Source organism: Poeciliopsis prolifica, unplaced genomic scaffold (genome assembly GCF_027474105.1).
Source record: "Poeciliopsis prolifica strain line A6 unplaced genomic scaffold, Auburn_PproV2 SCAFFOLD026, whole genome shotgun sequence".
NCBI classification, from domain to species: domain Eukaryota; kingdom Metazoa; phylum Chordata; class Actinopteri; order Cyprinodontiformes; family Poeciliidae; genus Poeciliopsis; species Poeciliopsis prolifica.
Window position 1 is genome coordinate 1,870,192 of NW_026562401.1, and position 21,571 is coordinate 1,891,762.

The 21,571-nt window shown below is 39.8% G+C and overlaps 1 protein-coding gene across 1 annotated transcript; it reads left to right on the forward strand.

Moving 5' to 3' along the window:
• Positions 1-6,646: 6,646 nt before the first annotated feature.
• Positions 6,647-21,336, forward strand: LOC129371243 (ataxin-1-like). The gene is made up of 3 exons (XM_055047740.1): positions 6,647-6,958; positions 11,055-13,091; positions 13,287-21,336. The coding sequence occupies exons 2-3, from the start codon at positions 11,301-11,303 to the stop codon at positions 13,968-13,970; spliced, it is 2,475 nt and encodes an 824-aa protein (XP_054903715.1). The 5' UTR covers positions 6,647-6,958; positions 11,055-11,300; the 3' UTR covers positions 13,971-21,336.
• The last annotated feature ends 235 nt before the right edge of the window (positions 21,337-21,571 follow it).

The following is a 21,571-nucleotide window of genomic DNA, read 5'->3' on the forward strand; positions in this document are numbered from 1 at the left end:
ACTTTGGACACCACTGCTACATAATGATATATTGTTTTTACCTTATTGTCCTTGGAGGGACAAATGGGGGCTGTTACCCATTTCAAGCGGTCATTGGGAAGGATGTGTGATACACGCTGGACAGGTCAATGGCCTACCACAAGGCAACACAGAGACCAATTACCCTAACGATCATATTTCTGGAGTTGAGATGCAACCTAGGTTTTCAAAGACAAATGGGCAAAAACTTCCATCTCTACATGAGCAAGGTGCAAAAAGACACCCAGAAAGGCTTGCAACTGAAATTGTAGCAAAACGTCACTTAGAAAACTATTACCTCAGGCTTACTGAATACAAATGCGCACCACTCTTTTCTGATTAAAAAAAAAAAAAAACCCTAAAAAACCTTTGATGTAGTGAAATTTTAATGCAACATTTTTTCAGCGTTTACAATTGTATTTATTTTGTAGTGGCCGTGCAATGATAAATAATGTCAAAACATTTTCCCATTTATTCTGTAAAACTCATCTGAGAAACTGAGCAGTCCTTTTCTGAAGAATGTTTTTGGCTCAGTTTTAGCATTCACCCTTCTAGTTATAGTGAATCTGATTAACTGTAAATAAAGTCTGACTTGCAGTTAGAGTATTTAGGAATAATCCCATATTCAGCCCAGAATATGGGGTGCTTTGGTGGCACAGTGGTTAAGCACAACCCACATATGGAGGCATGTCTTTCCCCTTCTCTCATTATCCACTTCCTTGTCAATTCACTATCAAATAAGGGCCACTTAAAAAAAAAAAGGAATAACACCCACATTATTAAGCATGTACGAGCTGCGGCCAATCTCTAACAGGAGAGAGAAAAGTAGCCTCTGTTGAGACCATATGGAAGCTGGTGGGTGAGAGAAGGAAAATAGGGTTGGGCCAAGGTTGCAGAGGCCATTTCAGTCAGTCATGGTAAAACTCAGCTCCTAACTCTAAACGTGGCATTTGTAACAGCGGATACAACGCGTAACCTCATTACAAGCTGAGTTCTCTGTCATGACATAATGTTACCGAATAAAAACAGAACGTGTTTACTGAAAATGTTTTCCTATAACCCATCTTCCAAATCTCATGTGCACATCTCTGAGAACTATGATTAAAAGCCAACAATAACTTTGCTTCCTGGCTCCTCATTCTGCTCTTTTTTTTTTTTTTTTTTTTCTTTTGCACAATCTGGTGCGTGTCTGATTCATTTGGTTCATGTGCTCAAACCAACCCTATGAGTTCCTTCAGCGGCTGTGTTCCTCCTCCACAAATCACTCCCACCCGATCCTTTAGTTGCCTAAACTATGTTCTGGAGATGTGCGTAAGCAGTGGCTTGCTATTTTCAGCTGAATGAAAAGAGTCTTGGCACTCAGGATGAAATCTGTTTTGTTCTGCTGAATTTGGCTCTCGTCACTTGGAGAGTACATAAAATAGAGTTAAAGAAGCCAGTCTAATGGTATCCTAGTGTAAAACCACAGCTACTATTTGACTGGGAATCATTACTTAAAAAAAACTTTACAATGTCCAAATGTCAAGGTTTGTGGTGTGCTGGCGTTTTCCTGTGGTTCATTCACAGAAAACAATAAAAGGACTAATAGTCATTCTCCTGTTAAAGGTTCATTAGAATACTGCAGATCCACTCCTCCACTTTATTAGCTCAACTACAGAATGAATCATTTTTGCACTAAAACATGTTTTTGCCAGATTGAGTCCCTGAGGTAAGAAATACATCATTATGTGAAGGTTACATCATTTTTAAGGCCTTAGTAAGTGCGACAACTTCTTGAAATCAACAGAGAATACTGACAAAACTACTGCTTATTTATATATATAAAAAAAGCTACACACTCTCTTACATGTGTTAGATTGCTTCTTGACATCACAAGTTTTCACAAAAGTACACAAAAACTAAAGTTTGCAAACAAACTTTCTATTTGTTTGAAACTGTTAAAAATAGATTTGGTTTTTATGAATATAATTGGAGCACAATGTTACAAAGGACGGTGATTTCTGTATCACCTGCGTACAGGATTTGCTGTCCCTTTGCTCTTTTCATTAACTACTGAATTCACTGGCTTTCAATAGGTTCTTTCAGAGTGTCATGCTACACCACCATTGAGCTGCAGCCACGTTGCCGCCCATCCTTCCTAATGGGGACTGGAGGCTGTGGAGCTGCCTCTTGTTTCCATGGCAGTAACTGCTTTCACATTCTCCCCACATAGTGTGGAGTATGCAGTGGCAGAGATGGACCTGCACTCAGACAGGAGCGAGCTGGGGTTATTTACCCCTCGGATCCTCCACCACAGGCCCCCCGTAAGCCTACAACACACACCAAACTTTCTATTATCATTTTTATAGATGCGTGTCTCTCCCTGGGTGCTCTTTTGCCTAGAAGTTTGTTCTAAAGTGCCATTTTCACACATCAGAAGTAGTTTTTTTTTCTCACAAACTGCATAGCTTTCAAGTTTACTTGATAGCTAATTATAAATACATAGGCACCACATTTGGACCAAAAAGAACAATATGCCACTATGGTCACAAGAAGCACTCAGCTGATTTTGATCAAACTTGTTTATTTACTAAAACATATTATTTTATTGTAATACAAAAAAAATGCAGTATGCTTTAAAAGCACCTAAATTTACTTTGATCTACCTCTGAAAATATGCCAATCCACTATAATTTCAGAATATAGAAGAAGTATCATATTGTCGCACAGTTTTTTTCCACAGTTTATTGGGGAAATTCAGGTGTCACAGCACCAAGTTAAGGCAAGCGGGAGCATGCGTGTTTATAACAAAATTAAAATTAAAATAAGGATTAGAATAAAAACTGTGCACCAGGGGAAAATTCCCAACATATGAAAAAAATAGCCTGGCTAATACCTACAAGTATGAGGTGTGTGCTTCCCTGCGAAGCCTTCTGTAATCAAGGCTCTAGTTTCATTGAAAAAAATTGAACTAAATGGCTCATTTGTTTCTAAATAAATGAGTTATTTACATAACTTTCTGTCATAAATAGTTAAAAAGAAAATCCTAGTTAAAACAATTTAATATATATCATATATTTTATTATGCTTAAACAAACGAACATCTGTGTTTTTTCTTTATCTAAAATACATCAGCTGAGTCATTCTTAATATGACACTTCGGCCGAAATCTATGCAAAGACATCACGAACTGAGTTTGAAAAACTTTGTTTTGTTCCTGCAAAAGAAGCCTATCTTTCTGAAACAGCCATTGCACATGCTCTCCTGTCCCATGTGGATCAGTGTTTCATGTCTGGACATGTCTCCTGCAGTCTTGGTGGCCCAATTTATTTTGTGTTAGTGGTGGTAAGGAAGAGGAGCACAGAGGTAGAATATATGGTTGGATAACTGTCGGTGTGACTCACAGTGATTTCAAGGTAATATTCTCCATATCTTTGGATTCATATTATTCATAATTTTCTGTGACTCTTTACAACTATTATGAACTTGTGTTTCCGGTTGCAATCTTGTAGTGACATAAACTGCTGTAGCTAGAAGTCATTTTAGTTTTCATTATTGATTTTTATTTTTTTCACAGCAACTTTCCAAACACATAAAAATGTGAAAGGATAAAGATTACACTTACATAGCCACTTTTGTTATATTAAATGGCAGCTTAATTAGACATTTAATTGTTGAAAAACTCCACTTCTTCTTCCCTCTTAGTCTTTCTTACTAGCCCAGCACTGTTCAGGCTTGCTTTTGTATACTATTTGTAAGATGACACAAATCTTGTTATGAATTTCCACGGCCCTCTCATTTTGTTTGCACCACAATGTGGAATGTAGCACTCGCTGGAAAGTCTGCAGTTGACTGTGCTCAAAATAAAAAGAATACATTCAGCTGGTTGGACGACAGTAAACACTATAAGTGTAAGCATGGACGTTTTTCTCTGTGCTGAAGTATATGATTGAGCTTCAAGCCACAGAATTTTGTCCTCCATTCAGGTCCACTGCTCATCTTCAACTCTTTGCTGCCTTCAACGCAAACTAGGTGTTTTGGCTCTCCTCTGCTCACACCAAATTACATTTATGTCCACTTACAATGTGTTATTTGAGACACTTGAGAGTGACATGGTGGTGCTTTCAATTCTTTGAATATTGGGTATAGCTCTTTATAGTCTGTTTGTTTAAAAGTGACTTGGCAGCTTTTTTTCCTTGAAGAAATATGAGTCACAGGAGAAAATGAAGCTGCAGCTGCTTGGCAGTGAAAACACCCTGGACATTTTTTGTCAAGTTGAACAGCTGAGGAAACACAGTATGAGCAATTATTATGAGGGCCTACATCTGTGTGCCAGTACTGTGGACATTTGTGTTTCACCTCCGAGCAGCTCCTGCAAAACAGTTGCTTTACACATTTGCAACACATAAACTTAGAATACCTTACAAAACTTAATTTATTTCAGTAATTCAGTTTACAATGTCAAACTAATATAGTATGTAGATTAATTGCTTCAAATATTTACGTCTGCTGATTTTTACTGGTTATGGCTTAAACTAAATGAAAACCCCCAGTTTTTTGGAAAAAAAAAAAAAAGAATATTTCATAAGACCAATGAATTTAGGAATTTTAATACAGAAATATTACGTTTTGGCCATGTTATGACATACAATCATAGGGGAAACTATTGACATGACAGGTTGTCACTGACAACAAAAGGTCATTAAAATAAGAAGCTGGCTGTTGGCAGAATGCTGTAAAAAGTTGAGTGGAAGAATAAAATTGGTAGCACAAGCAACAGGGATAACAGCACCATTTAGAGGATTGTAAACTCTTTGAACTGTTTTAAACTCTGATTCGAGTTACAAAAGCAAATTACATCATATTTGACTTAGAATAGTCCCTTTCAGACTTTATTATTGATCCCTGGTCTGAGTCCCATTAACTGATTTTATTTTGTGTGATGAAGAGTGAAAACAAACCGGTATATGAGCTACAGATTGAGGCTTTCAACTATATTTTATCAAGAAAAGGAGCTCTGTATAGCAGCTACATAGTAATAACCATATGATTTTGTCTCCAAATGAATGATGTGCAAACTGACGTTGGATCATTTAGGAAAGAAACAAAACATTGGATAATATCTCACTGCTAAGCCAACTGCAACAATACAATTCCCAGCTGAATATAAAAATATTAAGTATTTCTATAGCTATTAAAGGACCATACACAAGGAGCTGGAATGGAATACAGAGACATCTGCCTACAATACCAACTAGAGACTCCTAATCCAAAGTAGGAATTACGACCAAAGTAGTGAAAAATAACCGAGCTGAGACGCCGCGTGACTTCGAGAGACAAACTAACAAAATGATAATGGCCATCCAACTGGACATTGTAACCACTGATGATAAGCGGCAGAGTACAGTCTTTGGGATCAACATGGCTATACCAAACAAAGAAACATAAGGAGAAAGGAATATGAGACAATGGGGAAATACCAAGGACCCAGTGAGTAGCCAGAGAAAGCATGCTCGGTGAAAACTAGAACAGGGCGGTGGCTAAAAGAAGAGTTTTTTGGTTAACTTGCCTCCTAAGCATGTTGTCTTCTATCTGTCGATGAACTGAGAATTTTTGTCAAGTATTTTAATGGCAGAAACACATCTAAAAGTTGCATGAATCCAACCTTCAGAGGCTGGAGTTTGAGTTTCCTGATGTAATCCATTAAATCATTTTCTATCCCTGCGGGGGCTTCTTCCTGTCTCCAGTGAATGTCACTGGAGACAGTGAATGGGCAACACACGGTGGGTTACCCTAGATAGGTTGCCAGTCAATCACAGGACAAGACACAGACACAGAAGGCAAAGAACCATGTATAAATTACTAATGCAAGAACAGTTTTCATAAATCTATTTGCAGTTGGTTCTTCTGTCAATGTTTTCTTTCAGGAGTATGAGAAACATAAGTAGGATGTCAATGTAGTAGGATGACAATTGGTGAGGTGCCCATGCAAGACCTTGCTGTGTGAGTAGCTTGGGATAATCAAGTAGAAAGGCACTGGATTGGGAGGGGAGAGGTGTAACCACTATTTTCTCCATATGCTGAAGGAAATACCTTTGGGGAAAAGATTCCTGTAGCTTTAAGACATTGGGTGGTTCTTTGAAACCCTCTGTAGCTGAGGAAAAAAAGCTTTGGTAGGGCACACTTGTACATGGAAGATTACAGAGAGATTTGCCTCAGTGGGAAAAAATATATTTGAAAGAAGGATTCGCGTGAGCATTACACTTAGAACATTTTAATCCCATGCTGGTTTGCAGTACATGCATGTGTACTGTCTGGGCTTGCACATGTCAATGCGAATCTCCCACAGTAGCTGACATTCATGCAGCCCGTCTGTCTGAGCAAAGCATTTCAGTCTCCAGCTCTCAGTCTCTCCCTCCTCTCACAGTCTGTTGCTCCCTCCACCCCTTCCTTCTCAGTGTGAGCGTAGTCTGGGCGCCGAGCCAAGTGGAGTGTGTTTTTTTGAATGAATACCTGATGCGGCTGATGAGGCTGGCTGGGGGAGGAGCTGTGTCAGTGGAGTACTGAGAGAGAAAGTAGCAGGAGGAGGGAGGGATGGAGGGAGGGAAACGGGGAGGGAAAGGAAGGGAGGCAGAAACACTCACTCACACAGAGAGCAGGAGACAGAAAAGCAACCAGGCAGAGAGAGGGAGAGAGGGAGCTGGCGGACTGGTGGCCTTGCATAACACTCAGTGGAGCAAGCTTGCACGCAGGTCTTGGTGGGGTCTGCAGCACTGGGGAACTTCCTTTTACCACTGGCCCTCGTTGCAAAGGGCAGGTAAGCCTACGAACTGGAATCCACGGAGACAGCTGCACAAAGGACAGAATCAGGAAGAAGAATCCTGGGATACTTAGACACAAACTGACACTGACAGGAAGAATCACTGGACATGATCTGCAGGCAGTGGCTGTGGACAGACTGGTGAGCTATTCTTAGTACTATTACTCGGGGAGGGGGAGGGGAGGGGGGGGGGGGGGGTGTTTTTTCTTCCTGATTTGTGGCATAGTAGTAATTCTGTCCTGCTACTCCACTCATGCGCTCTCACTGTTAAGCCCCCAGAGGCTGGAGTCCCAGTATCTGTCCTCTGATCTGTCCAAAGTCCCTAGTGTTGGATTTGACCCTGTTTACGTTTGCTGCCTGCCTGCCTGCATGCGTGTGTGTGCGCACGTCCTTTGCTTGTTGCACGGTGCGATTGGAGTGTGCCAAGCAGTGATGCAGAACTCTGGAGTCATTGTGAAGACAAAACAGCCTGAACCCCACTGCTTTTTCTTACTGTCGCTGCCACACGGACGGTCCGCCTCTTAAAGGTGCAGGCGGCACTGTTGCACAGCCAGACAGGGAAATGTCTGTTTGAAATATTAGAAAAAAGCGTTACATTTTACAGATCTGCTTTGTGGCATTGAAAGCTGATTTGTTTGCACTCCAGAGAAGGTGACGTCTTGTCTATATGCAGCAATTGACTGTTAAAACACTTGTACATATTGTCCTACATAGTACCTCCCCTCTCTGTTTCATGCCAGAGCTCAGATTGATAATGATGTTTTTGTTTTCTATATATAGCCTTTCGCTGGACAGGGTAATCACTGTGTTTCTATGACTGGTGGCAAATATCGTATAGATGGCATGTCCCTCCCAGGGACCTTTGGTCTGCTCTCACTTTTCCAACATCTCAGTAAACCGTCAAGAAAGATGTGGTTTTCTTTCTCGATGCACCACTGCATAATCCCTCCTGCAGAGAAATGTTATTGCTATGAAGCAACGGATCAATGCAAGGAGTAAACACTCAGTGGGAGCATGAGAGAAGACTCATGGCTGTGGCAGAGAAGAAAGAGGTGGGGGTGGGTGGGTGGTGTTGGAGGAACTGGGAACTGCAGCATAAGTGAAGAGATACAACCCTGCTAGGGAGACTCTCACCTGGAGACAACACAGACAACGGGTTCAGCCACGCAAACCCATCTTGGAGGTTCATGCACCATTCTGGTATGGAGAAAAGGGACCACACATTGGGGATGGTGGTCCATTTCTCTGTCTGATTGATGAGCTGAACAGAGCACGTCCTGTCCCCTCCACTCCACTGTGTTGTCATCCCTCTGTACACTCATCTCAGATGTGTCAGTCCTGAGTCAAGGTTCCCATGCTGCGTGGCTCACAGTCTTGAAGGCTCGCCTTTGTTCTCCATAGTAACATCTAAGCCTTATGTGTGTTGGTGTCACTGCTCTAATTATAGGCTGACACAGGAAAATCTGGAGAGGCTTTTTGACTGCTGAGCTTTGTGTGTGCCGATCAGTCCATTCAAACTGTTGGTGTGTCAGCTGGCTTTGTCTGCCAGCACTGGTTTGAAGACAGGAGATGCCTGTGCTTCAGATGTGATGTCATTACAGTGTTGACACGGTGTTGCTGAGGTGGGGTTGTTGCCAAAGTGCAGAGCGGTGCTGCACAGTGTAGCTCAGACAGACTGTAGCGGCGGCTGCGTTGCTGATCGGGGATCTCTCGCCAAGGAGGAGGGCTGGGAGGGGGGCAATGGCGCTCTAGATGCTGCAGGCGCTGCTCAATGTGGGTCAGGGAAAAGCAGAACTCATATCTTCTCCTCTATGTCCTCCCCATTTCTTATCACCTTTGTCTTGTTCTCCCCCCCACCCTTCCACTGAGCTCTGCATCTTTTGCCTCTTTTTCCCTCTTCTTTCTATTTGCTCTCCTCTTTTTGTCGCCGTTTCGCTCCATCTCTGCTGCTCCCCTCCTTTGTTACATCTGCCGAATCTTCTCCGCTGTAAACAGTGTGGAGGTTCTCGCTGCTTGTGGATGCAGTGACCTTGTCGAAACCAACACTAAAGGTAGATGCTTCCAAATAAAAGAGGACCAAAGTTGCCTTCTGTTTACGTTTTTTTCCTCTCCACCCTCCGTCTTTATGTAACATGTCTGTGGTTGTCTTTTGTAGTGAGCCACTGACATAAAAACACTCTGGTGTGGTTGAATAGTAAAGTCAAGGTCCTCTAAACTGAATGCACAGGAAGAAAAATGAATGTGTATTTCTGTACTATATATGGAGAGTTCATTTCAGTGGAGCTCCTGGCTAATGAACAACTTTGAGTCCAGTGGATTTACTCACAGATAAGCCTGGCGGAAGCAACTGAAACTCTGGCAAAAAAAAAAAAAAAAAAAATGGTGAAAGAAAAGCTAATGAAAAATTGTAAATAAATGTTTGAATTTAATTTTAAAAAAGGAAGACAGGTGTTGATGAGAATAATTAAGTTGTACAGGGACAGTACAACATGTTGAAAAGTTATAAACTGTTATAAGCTGTTAATATATCACCTGCAGTAGATAACACTTTGGTGTCTTTCTTTTTGCTTTTTAAATAAATACAAGTTACTTGGTCTCTTTCTAAAGCTTAGTCCAAGGCTTTAAGGCCAAAGCAGGCTGCCTTAGCTATAATCTGAAAAACATCTCAGCGGTTTATGCAAAGGGCTGTGTTTTAAACATTTTGCATTCAGGAGATTAGCACGGAGGTTGATGATTATTTACAGGGAAAATAGATGTAGGAGACAATGAGCCTCTCTGAAACTTGCGCATGAGAACATGAAAACAGAACATGCAAAGTTTTTCCAGTCAGATCAGCTGACTACTAATGGAATAAAGCAGGGTAAAACGTAACAAAACAGCATCAACTCGACATTTTCACTTCTTACACCTCTGTTCTTGTGCATCACAGAATTGCCCTAGCCTGACACTTAGGCATACACGTTTCATGCTGGAGGATAATTGGTGGTCCAAAACTTGCTATCTTCATTGCTTTTCTAAATATTTTTCAACTTCATTGGAAATATCTACCTAATTCAAACATAATTGTTAGTTCATAAACTAATGTTGGCATAAACCACAATTATGTTTTCAAGATCAGAGTTATTTAAGATGGTAGGTTACATTGATCTTGGAATGTTACTTTAATTCTTCCAACTACTCTGGCTTTACACTAAACAGAACACCTAAATAGTTATCTTCTGCACATATTAAGTGCTCACATTTTTTTAACAGAATAACATTTTTGCAACAATTGTAAACTAGTACTTTAATATGTCCTCTGTGTGTCAGTGGATTTAATTACCCAGATGTGCCAAGAACTTGCTTTTCATTTAGTCTTCTTGTCATTAAGCTAAACTCCAAAATGCTCTCATTCATTTTTTGCTGTAAATTCTGTATTCCTTTATACTTTCAAAAGCTGCTCAGAAAAAATAAAATATTTGCAGAAAGAAAAAAAAACATTTATGGATCTGGCTGGATTCTTTAAAATCAAATTTTTTACACCTGTAAGTTGTTTTTTCAGTTCTTACTGACCCAGAGTGCCTTTATGGGGATGAGTGTGATGCTTACATATTTCAAGACTCAACACACATTTTGAGACTGCAAAAGACAAATATTACAAGAAGGGAATTCTACAAATGTTTTAAGAAAACTGTGGCATTGTAGAAAATCAGACCCTGGAAAATGACCATGGCTATGTACGATCAACGACACTGAATGCAAAAATCACAGCCGAAAACTGCTTAAGGAAGCCACTGAATGTAACCTTTTCAGCAAAGTGCTGCTAAATATGCACAAAACTGTTCTTTGCTGTTTGGTCCTTATGCATTAACACCTTAAGGAAAAGATTTTGTTGTAGTACAAGTTCTTGTAGATCCTGGGGGTGGAATCTCCATAGGGTACTCTCGGACAACGACAGCTTTATTCTGGTGCATGAAAAAAATAGAGTCAAATGTTGTCTTTATGCTTGGTGCCACCAAGTGGCAGAGCAAAGAATTAACTGGCTAAAGAACTAACTGGGAAACAGTAATATTTTGATATTACAAAATATTTATATATATATATATATATATATGAAAATATTTGCAACATTTTCACATCTGTTATATATATGGTGAAAAGGGTGTACTGTTTTTGACTATAGCAATAAAATAGTGTTATGAAAATAATGTATGTATTGATGCATGTACATATTAATTTAAGTCTACTTTACTTTCAGAGTTTTGTCAACATTGTGGAAGAGGCGGACTGGTCAAATATGATTCCTCATGAAGTTTGTTTAGCTCATTTTTTGAGCTGGAATGACTCCATCTTCTCTGGTGTGGCAGCTGGAGTTCTCCATCAGTGAACACAACGAGTCAAAGCCAAAGAGAGCACACAGAGGGCCCTGAACAATACCACAGAGAAAATATTCTCATAGGTGAAGAGAAGTAGTACAAAGGAGCATTAAGACATCCTGGGCACCATGAAAGCCAATCAAGAGCGCAGTAATGGATGCCTGCCTCCGAAGAAGCGAGAAATCCTGGCTCTGGAGCAGAGGCCAGTTGTAGTAGCTGCAACTACACCTCCTGTTGCAGTACCTACAGACAGTCCCCACACAGAAAACCTGGCCTGGCTTGCAAGTGTGGCCAGTGAACGCTGCAAGTCCAGAGAGACAGAAAGTCCAAGATGTCCTGTTCCCTCAACATCTTCTTCTTCTCCTACCACATCTATCCCTTCCCCCGCAACTACCCTTTCTGCAGTGCCCTTGGCCTCTCTGCCTGCAGTTTATCCAGCAGCCCTTCCCCAACAGGCTGGAACAATCCAGTTTACCCAGCTGGGACCCAATGTGCAATTCATCAGTTCTGGGCCCTATGCTGGGTACATCTCCTCTCATATCATTCCAACTAATGCTACTTCTGCGCCTAATAGCTCAGCATTAGTAGGACAACGCGCCCAGATAGATGGTTACACCACTGCCCTTATATCACCCAGCACCAAAGGGGAGCAGCAGTTTCAAATTGGACTCTCCCCTTCAGAGTTGGCTCCTGTCACACTTCCAAGTTCTCCCCAAGTAACCAATCAATACATCCATCTGGACAATAGAACACCTTTAACTGTGAGTGGAAATGCTGTAGCATCACCTGCTCACCTTCAGCTCCACCCTCATGCAGCAGTTCTCCCACAAACACTTACACTTGCCCCATCACAGCTTGTGGTTCAGTATGCAGATGGTTCAGCTGGAAAGAAACCTGAAGCCCATGCAAAGAGTGTGCTGAATGGGGAAGTGGAAGTGGTCAAACAAGCCAAAGTCTCTGGGGCCAACCATCAGCCTGTCCAGAGCTATGAGGCCAGGCATATTCTCCTACCTGCTGACTATGGCCAAAACCCTGCAGGTTTGCAGACGTCTTTGGTCCTTGTTGCCCAGCCAAACCATGGAGTGGAACATGATCCCGGCTCAAATAAAATTTCCCTGGTCCAGACTGAGAAAGGAAGCATTTGTTTAGGAAAGCCTGTATCCAGAGCCTCTTCATTCACTTCGCTTTCTTCTTCAGAAGTGGTCAAGTCGGTTCCTCATACTGTCATCCAAACCAGTCTGCCTCCTGAAGAACTGCCAGTCAGTCTCTACTCCTCCACACAGCCTCCCATCATTGGCTACATCACCAGTGCGAACCAACATACTGTCAGCTACCATGCAGCACTGCCACAGCACCTGGTCATCCCAAGTGGCCAATCCCTTCTCATACCAGTCAGCAGTGCCAACAATGGCACAGAAATAGAGGTCAATCGCACTGTCAGTGCCATTACTGCTACTACCCCTCAAATATCCACCGCCATGCCACATGCCTACCTGGCTACAGCTCTATCTAAATGTGAAGCTCTTGGCCCAGATGGAAATCAACCACCCTCTGCCCCACCACAGGCTGCAGCCTTGCCCGCATTGCCCTCAAACCCAGTTCCTGCAGTGGTGGCTGCTCCATCCCAAGCTCCCACTCCTGTGCCCACTCTTTCTCCCTCCTCTGTCCAAGCCTCTCCCTCCGTCTCTTCCCCATCTTCTCCTGTAGCCCTCCCTCCTTTCTTTATGCGAGGCTCTATCATCCAGCTGGCTGATGGGGAGCTAAAGCGTGTGGAGGACCTCAAAACAGAAGACTTCATCCAGAGTGCTGAGATCAGCAGTGAGCTGAAGATTGACTCCAGCACTGTGGAGCGCATAGACTGTGGGCAAAGTCCTAATGCAGTGCTCATTCAGTTTTCTGTGGGGGAGCTCAAAGCCCAGGTAAATTATTTCTGTATAATATCTTTAGGGTGATCCATGTTGTTTCTAAAAAAAATATTTAAAAATTTGAAGAACTCAAACCTTTGTGTAAAACAGAAATCTTGTTGTTATACACAAAGATTTGTCTTTCACACTCAAAGACAAAATAAAAAAGTCTTAATAATATGTGTCTCTTGTGTTTATACTCCCGTCTAGGTGTGTGTAGAGGTGCTGGTGGAGTATCCATTCTTTGTTTTCGGCCAGGGCTGGTCATCTTGCTGTCCTGACCGGACCACGCAATTGTTTGAGTTGTCATGTGCCAAGCTGTGTGTCGGTGATGTGTGTGTGTCACTGACCCTCCGCAGTTTGAGGAATGGTTCCTTGGCAGATAGTCAAGCATTGGGGACCAAACTGAAGATGGGTTCACTCTCTGACCTGTCCCACTGCGTGGATCCTAATGTGACGAACAATATCAATCCCAACCCTCCTGGCAGTAACGGTAGTCTCCTCATGAAGGCTTCCACTGCCAACAGGATGGAGAAACTTCATGTTTCTGGTCTTGGAGCAGGACAAACCGGTGGGTTCGTAACATCACCATCTCCAGAACAAGCAGAGAGGATGTTCAGAGGTGGACCAATGCTGGCAGTCTCTGGGGGGGCAGAAGTAAGACAGGAACCACTGAAAACAGACATATCTGCCCTTTGTTCTGATCCAGAGAGACCTTTTGTTCGCAAGAGACGCTGGTCAGCTCCAGAGCGAGACCAGACTGAGAAAGCTGAAGAAGAGCCACCTGTGACTCTGCCTAAGCCCTCCTTTCTACCCCAGGAAGTCAAAATCAGCATAGAGGGCCACTCAAGCGCTGGGGGCGAAAGATTCTTAAAGAAAAGAGTTGACTGTTAAGAGAATTTTAAAATACCCATTGTCAGCTTTGTGTTTAGCTTCTCTCTCTTTTCGCTCAATCATGACTACTGTAATATAGCCTGAGATTTTGCAGGATATACATGTTTTCTTTCACACAAGGAAGAAGTAACGTAGAGCACCTTGACAAGTGGTAACACACAAGATCAGTGCAATCAATGCTGAAAGCAACAATGAATGCAAAGTGAATGTTGATCATGAATGGTGGAAGTCTGTTATAAGAGGGATTTATGTGGGACGAGAATGATTTTTCTATTAACACAATGAAGCACAGACACTGTCGACATGTTTGAAGAAGTGTGTGAGTGGAAGGTTGAGTAAGAGACATTTGGTGTTTTTAGGACGGTGATTGATTGGGTTGGCTGAGAGCTTTTCTGTCTCACTGTTCTGAATTGACTTTTGTACTATTATAACTTTCACACCATCATGACTGCCTGAGTTGTCGTGAGAGGCCTCGTTCCTCTGTGCGAATGTTTGTGTTTGGTTGTTGGTGTGTATGCTTTTTTTTTTGCTGTGGCTGTCAAATGGAGCAAAGGATATGAGGCGATACTGTTAGCTGCGAACTCGGTCCAAGTCGTGGAAATGATGACTAAGAAGGCTTGAATGTAATAATTCTGTTGGTAGTGACTCATCAAGTCATGCATGTGCTGTTTGTTACCAGCCTGATGTGTAAAATGAGAATGTGGCTTAGAGTCTGATGCAATGCTGTTGAAACCGGCTCGTCCCATGATGGTATTTCTTGGTTCACTACTCTGAAACTTTCCTTAAAGGAATGCATGTTTCAGGGTACATTATTCGTGGCTTATGCTTATTAGTTTTTTTAACACAGAGATTATTAAAAGTTAACATTTCAATAAAATGTTAATAACTGAGTTCTGTCAGAGCTAGCCCTTCTACGATATTAAATATGGCTACTAACTCAACTTATTTTTGTTGGACACACACAAACTGTGTCAGTGCATTTGTATTGGTTTATTATTGAGAGCAAAAACTAATAAATTGCAACTATGTAACAGGAGAATAAAACAGGACTGAAGTAATATATGTGAGGAGTGGTCGCTTCACCAATATTTCTGCCCTGATATTTATCATACCTGCAGTGTTGCTATGATTCTTTCATGCATAATTGAGAACTCCTTAGATCTCCAATGGCTCAGCTTAAAGGTATCTAAGCGTTGCTCATACAATGCGCCGTCACTTTTCACAAATTTCTTCCTTGGTTCTTCAGTCCGCAGCTGAGAGCTGCTCCTTCCTCGCTCCGCTCCACCAGAATAGCGGCAGCAGCATTTAGCAAACACCTGGTAGAAATGCGAATTTGCATTTTTGCAGCTCAGTGCTCCTACAAATAGTAGTACAATGGAGGAGTATTGTTGTGAAGACATGCTGAAAGGGGAGGATTGGAAAGAGCAGGCACTTTTTAAAGAGACAGAGGCCTAATTTCAAGGCATCAAATTGCAAAAACAAATTAATTTCAAATATGTTCACATATGCAGCATTTTTATTTTTTTTTTACAATTAAAGGTAATGTAAGACTGAAATTTGGGGTTTTGAAAATGTAAAATGTTTTGGAAATGTTTTATTTTGAAAGGCTCCCTCGATGGGGCAAAGGGGGGTGAACGTTCAGGAGTGTGGGACAGCTGAGTTGGTGACAGCTGATTAATTCTGTGGATTATTCTACAAAGAACGATCAATGTCTGGACACCCACAAGTTTTACAGTAACATAGTTACTTGAATGAGCTATAAAATGGCGCTATGTGCCTGCAAAATTCACACTTTACCACCCCTTAAATAGATGATGTCCCATGAATCTTAACCTTAGTACACAGACAAGTCTAGCACTAAAGAGTCTCAAGATTCAGATAACACAACAGGCTTTAAGTCACTCTCTAATAAAATAAAAAAATACTCACAATATGTTGGGTCTTTAATACAAAACATTTGCCCTTAGAATATGCAGTCAAACCTCCACTAACGATAGAAACTCTTTTCAAAGAAAAACATAAAACCAGCTTGAGTCTTGAAACTGGGGACAGCAATCAATCACTCTACTATTTACTTCCTGACCCCTAAGCTTCCCATAGCTGCTCAGGGAAACAGCAGTTTTAGTCAACAGAAGATTTACTCCTAAAAAATTAAGCAACTGCAAAAATACTGTATTATTTATAAATACCCATACTCAAAAATCGTTTGTATTAATATACACAAGTTCAGAAAAACACACAACTTGCTTGACTCTTTACTTCCTGTTTACATGCTAGATAGCGTTAAGCTGCAAACTTGGATCTGAGGATACAGGTGCACCAACATCACCACATCCTACCTGCAAGCTTAAATATCTCTGTAGTTTTTCCAACATGCAACTAGAAAAATCTGACTGAAGAGTCAAACTGCTATAGAAATTTAGAAAAAGCAGGTGTGAAACTTCCAAATGGTGTTATTACATCAAAGGTATGGTGAGCTGTGGGTCAGGACTCCAGCAAAAAAAAAAAGGCTATTTTATTTTTATAAATGTGCTGGGATCTTGTTAGTTGGGTTTGCAAAAGTCACTCCTAATATTTTGTTGCTAGTCAGAAAACTTGTGCAGATCAGTGAACAACCTAATTACCAAAAGAAGCACAACTCAGACAATGCATTTTCACCAACTTTTGTTTTATTTAGTCACTATAGCTACCTGTTTAATAGCAGAGGTTGTGATGTAACTTGTGAGTAACTAATATGTGCAAAGTTTTACTCAAGACATGTAAATGGCAGCTATATTGGAATTTTGGAGAGGTTTGGTGGTAAACTTCACTTCTCAAGTCATAATTTTGACTTTTAGATGTGGCTCAATCAATTTTTTTCTGGCTTTTGATTTTAAAAAAAGTTTGAAAAAAGTACAAAACAACAAAACAAAAAGCATTGAGATTGAGCCTAATTCGCTACAACTGAAATTCAGTTCAAAACTCCCGATGATAATTAAGGCGAGTTCATCTTTCCTTATTTACATGCCGTGTGGAAACTACATAACCAGATGAATATTTTATCAAGTGAGTTGAGAATATTGCTTTATTAGTGGTGGTTAGTATCCCTCTTGAGCTGTAAAAAGTTAAAATGTACATCTTTTGCTGATTTTAATTGCATACAAAATGCTGCTGCCACAATTTGTTTCATAAGATTTTCCACCAGAATTGACCTAAAGGCCCGGCTAAGAAAAGTTGTCTTTCTGTCTGCAAATAATGGCAAAGGGTTCAGGTTAATGGGCGACTGGTCTCATTGTTGCTACTTTGCATATTTTACAAACACCAAGGCCTTGATATTTCGCATGCATCAAGTTTACAGCAGTACATCGGGTTTTACATTGAAACCTTAACATTGGTTCGTCTCTCTCAGGTCAGTTCCTGATATATTAGAGTGAAGGTGTTCAGATTAAAACACCAAAATCTTTGTGTTGCTGTTTTAGAAAAAGGAGACCTTCTACAGTTCATTCTCAGGAAGAAAGTGTAGGGAACAGATGGTATTTGTTGTGGTGTGTGTGTGTGTGTGTGTGTGTGTATGTGGGAAGACCTGAGATAGCATTCCCATGTCATTAGTCAAATGTGTGTATGTGTGTGTGTTGAAAAGCAGCACTTTGATGGAGCGTCCAGTTGGAGCTTGTTAGCAATGTTGAACCTCCCTTGCAGTTTTTAGATATAACAATAAAAGAGACTTTTTCTTATCACTTTACATGTTTTGCAGGTTTGTCAATGAGAGACACCAATATAGAATGTAAATGGACATGAAGCAAATTTTATTTTTCTGAGGATTTATAAAGCTACTATTCAGAGAAAGAAAGAGATGCGGAGCTAACTAGCCACCTAGTGCTGATCATGTACAGTGAAATTGTATCTTAGAGAGTGTACAGAGTGTAATCTAACCTTTTAATGTACTGTATGTGCCACAAAGCCTCCTTCTTCAATCATTCCATTGACTCACCAACACCAACAAGTTCTGCTATTGTTTGTTTCGACTCTGGTGTTGATCAAATGTTCATGAATGTGCTAGGTCTCTTTTGGGAACACCGTCGTTGCTGAGGCTCCTCAAAGTTTAGTTTGTGTGAAAAATGGACTGCAGTTTATTCTAATAGCCATTAAACTCCTTAGAGGTGTTTATTGTATACCCAGAAATCAGACTGTTCTGTTTGCGTGCGACTGCTCAGGCTATTAAAAAAGAAAAAAATGAAACAAGAGCAACAACAACAAAAAAAAAAAAAAACACTGCCCTCTGACTGTTCTCCTTCAATGATGTGGTCTTATATCCTTCACTGTTACAAAGTATAACTACTGTTTGTCTTAATAGGTATTTTCTTTCTCCTCACTTGGCTCATGTTTGTAGTTTTCCAAAGTGAATTGTTTTTCAAATATTGTGCTGACATGTTATGAGACAGACCAACTAATGAAATGTTGAGTTGATTTCTGATTGAAATGTTATGGTCATAGACTGATGTAAAGGAAGTGGATGTAGCATCATGGAAATTAATGTTCTGTTGTTTATTTCTGCATCTTTGAATTTGGCACCGGGCCCATTTTTGAATATTTATTTTCTAGTCTAATGTGAATACCAGAGCGGACGCCGAGCTGCTGCGATTCTGGTTATGAGATGCTAATGGTTCCTATTATTTCTTGGACATAAGATCAAATAAAACTAAATGTAATTTTGCTACAATAGGTAAAAAACCCTAAAGGACTTGGCGAATTGATTAATTAAATCAGAACAAATTATATCAAAACTAATAGGAGAAAAGTTAAAACACACCGATGTCTGTCTAATATACATTTTAAACTTCTGTTTAAAAGTGCAGACACTCTAAGTTGGAAAACGAATATATTTTAATCTGAAAAAAATTATCTAATTATTGGATGTCACATTCAAATTTCACACACAAAAAGAAAAAAGCTAGTTCACCGGTTTGTTCATTTGCTATTTATATTATCAATACTTCAACGTCAAAGTAAATTGAACATGTTGCTTGTTTAGAAAATATGTACTAGTAATGAAATCTGCTCTTTAGAATCATTACATATTGAAGCAAATACTGGCAAATATTTCAGACTGAAAACAAAAAGCAGTTTTATTCTTTTTTTATTCATTCTGGAAAAGCAAAGATGTTTCTGCCTTATTTCTCCTTCAAGAAACTTTATAGTATTCTGAATTAATTGCACTAATAATAAGGGTTTGACATAGCCAGTACGCTCAAAATGACTTATGTAAAAAATCTTCTGTATTTTATATATAAAAAATTCTGCTTTTTTATTTCATTATTGCAGGTTTACAGTAAAATGCCACAGTTGTCAGAGCTTTTTTCCCTCCCCCATCTGTGTTTCCATAGGTTTGTGGATCAAGATGCTACATTCACCTTTTACATGGTCTGTGGTAACTGAAAGTTTTCTTATGGCCAACAAATCCATACGTCATGCTGTCGCCTGCATTAAACTGTAATACAAATATTTATAAACTGTTTACAGATTTTATTGTTTTGAAAAAATTGCAAAAACTCTACAGCAAACTCTACACTATGCTTAAAGTTGAAATATTTTGGTTTTCAGACACATTCAATTTATCTTTGCAGTATTTCAGGTTTGAAATCCTCCTTGCAATCACTGAAATGTTTAGCTACTTTCATAGAGTCTTTATGAGGTAAAAGACAGAAACCCAGACTATTTCAGCTTCTGGTTGAAACAATCATGCAGGCTAAATTAAAAGATTACCTTAAGGTTGAATCTGCCAGAGGTATGATTAATTTTGGAATCAACTATACACTGTGTTTAAAATTGCTTATTCATTAGAGACCTACAAAACCCTCCACAATTATTGGCTCCCCTGTTAAATATGTGTGGAAAAGCCTGGAAATTAATGGTCCTTTTAGAGACTTGGTAAACCCAAATGGCAATTATTAATACACAGATTTGGTAATAAGCTAAATTTGTGTCATCATCCATTCTTGTTTGTAACATTTCCCATTGCTTAAAACTTAATTGTTGCTATTACTGTTGAAATAAGCTGATTTTAGTCAGAAATAACTTTCATTACGAAAATGACTTACTAATGAAGATAAACACTCTGATTTGGTGTAGTGGCACATTCTCTCATCTTTGCAATTTTGAAGATGGATTAGAAAATATATGCATCTTAATCATGACATGTAATCAATGAAATTACATGTCAAAGTTCCAGGATGCACTCATCAAATTAAAAAGAGAGAAATATTAATTCTGCTTATATAGTTAGTGGTTCTAATAAATGTGTCATTGGTAAGTTTATTAAAACATTTTTTTATTCATTTGGATGTTTTTTCCCACCGAACTGAATAGTATTAAAAGTTGGACTTATGTTTCGGTGTGAGATTATGTTGTGGGAATAAAAATATGCGTTTATTTCAGACTTTTTACCCATCTGTACCAGGGGCGGGAAGATGCGGGGCCCATCAGCATTTTACAGCAACCAACATAAAAGAAATGCTTGCTGTCTTCTGATGGGATGTGCTGTCAGTAAGAGGACCTTATCTCCAGGCTGATTTGTAAGAACCTTGCTGATGCAGACAATTTCACATATGCTGAGCTGTGAGTTAAACAGAGCAGTAAAAATGAGCAGGTGTAGAGTCTGTAGAGTAAAACAAGACGCAAGAAAGTCACTTCAGAAGTTGGAGTACAGGTGCCACAGATGTGAAGAGGCTTTAAAACAGACACCAGCATTAATCTGAAGGTTTAATATGGAAAAAGGAACCATTTTGGTTACAGATGGCGCCTGTAAATGAGTAATTTCACAGTTTGTCTGTGCAATGTTAAGAATGGCATAAAAGTGGTGATCTTTGAAACTGCACTTTGACATATCGGTGTATTAGAGTGAGGATGTCGGTGTGACAAATGCATAGAAGCAACAAACAATCTCTCTTAGAAAAATACCAGTTTGTTTGTTAGACATCTTGACAATTTGTAAATAGCCAAAGTCTTCCATTATAATGTCGGTCTGTTCTTATTCCCACTGAAGAGAAGTAACTCTCATCGCCTTGTACAGACCTATAAAACAATTTAAATTGTCACTGTTCAGTTGAATAACACACAAGATGTTGCTTCACCTAAGATGTTTTCTTTTGCACCAGCTTAAACAACCCAGGAAACAGTGGGAGTCAAAGACTTTAAAAAATCTTTTGTAACTGGAGTCTGTTTGGATGAATTTCTGTATAAGATACAGTGTGTCCTATCAATACAGTATGTAGTAAGTACCAATGTTTCTTTATTTTGATGGTGTTGATATTTGTTGTTAAAATTCTTACTTCAAATGTTTGATTTGAATTTTTATCACGTATATTCAAGGAAATAAAGAGTCTCAAGAAAAAAATGCAGGATGTGGTTTTTCCTCAATAATAATTCATACTAAGGTTCAAATGATGTCATGCAAAGTATTTGCACCACTTAAACATTTACACAATTTGTCCAATTACACCAGCAACTTAAAATGCTTTTTAATAGCAGGGCTTGAATATTACACTTCATAAAGTTCAATAGGTATAAAATCTTCTTCAAGGAGTTAAATTTACACCAACATTAAAGTCTGGCATAGAGAGAGC

Excerpts from the sequence above, each read along its gene's own strand:
- LOC129371243 (XM_055047740.1), top strand. The coding sequence starts at position 11,301 with ATGAAAGCCAATCAAGAGCGCAGTAATGGATGCCTGCCTCCGAAGAAG. Across the intron at positions 13,092-13,286 it reads TGGGGGAGCTCAAAGCCCAG|GTGTGTGTAGAGGTGCTGGT; the intron begins GTAAATTATTTC and ends ACTCCCGTCTAG.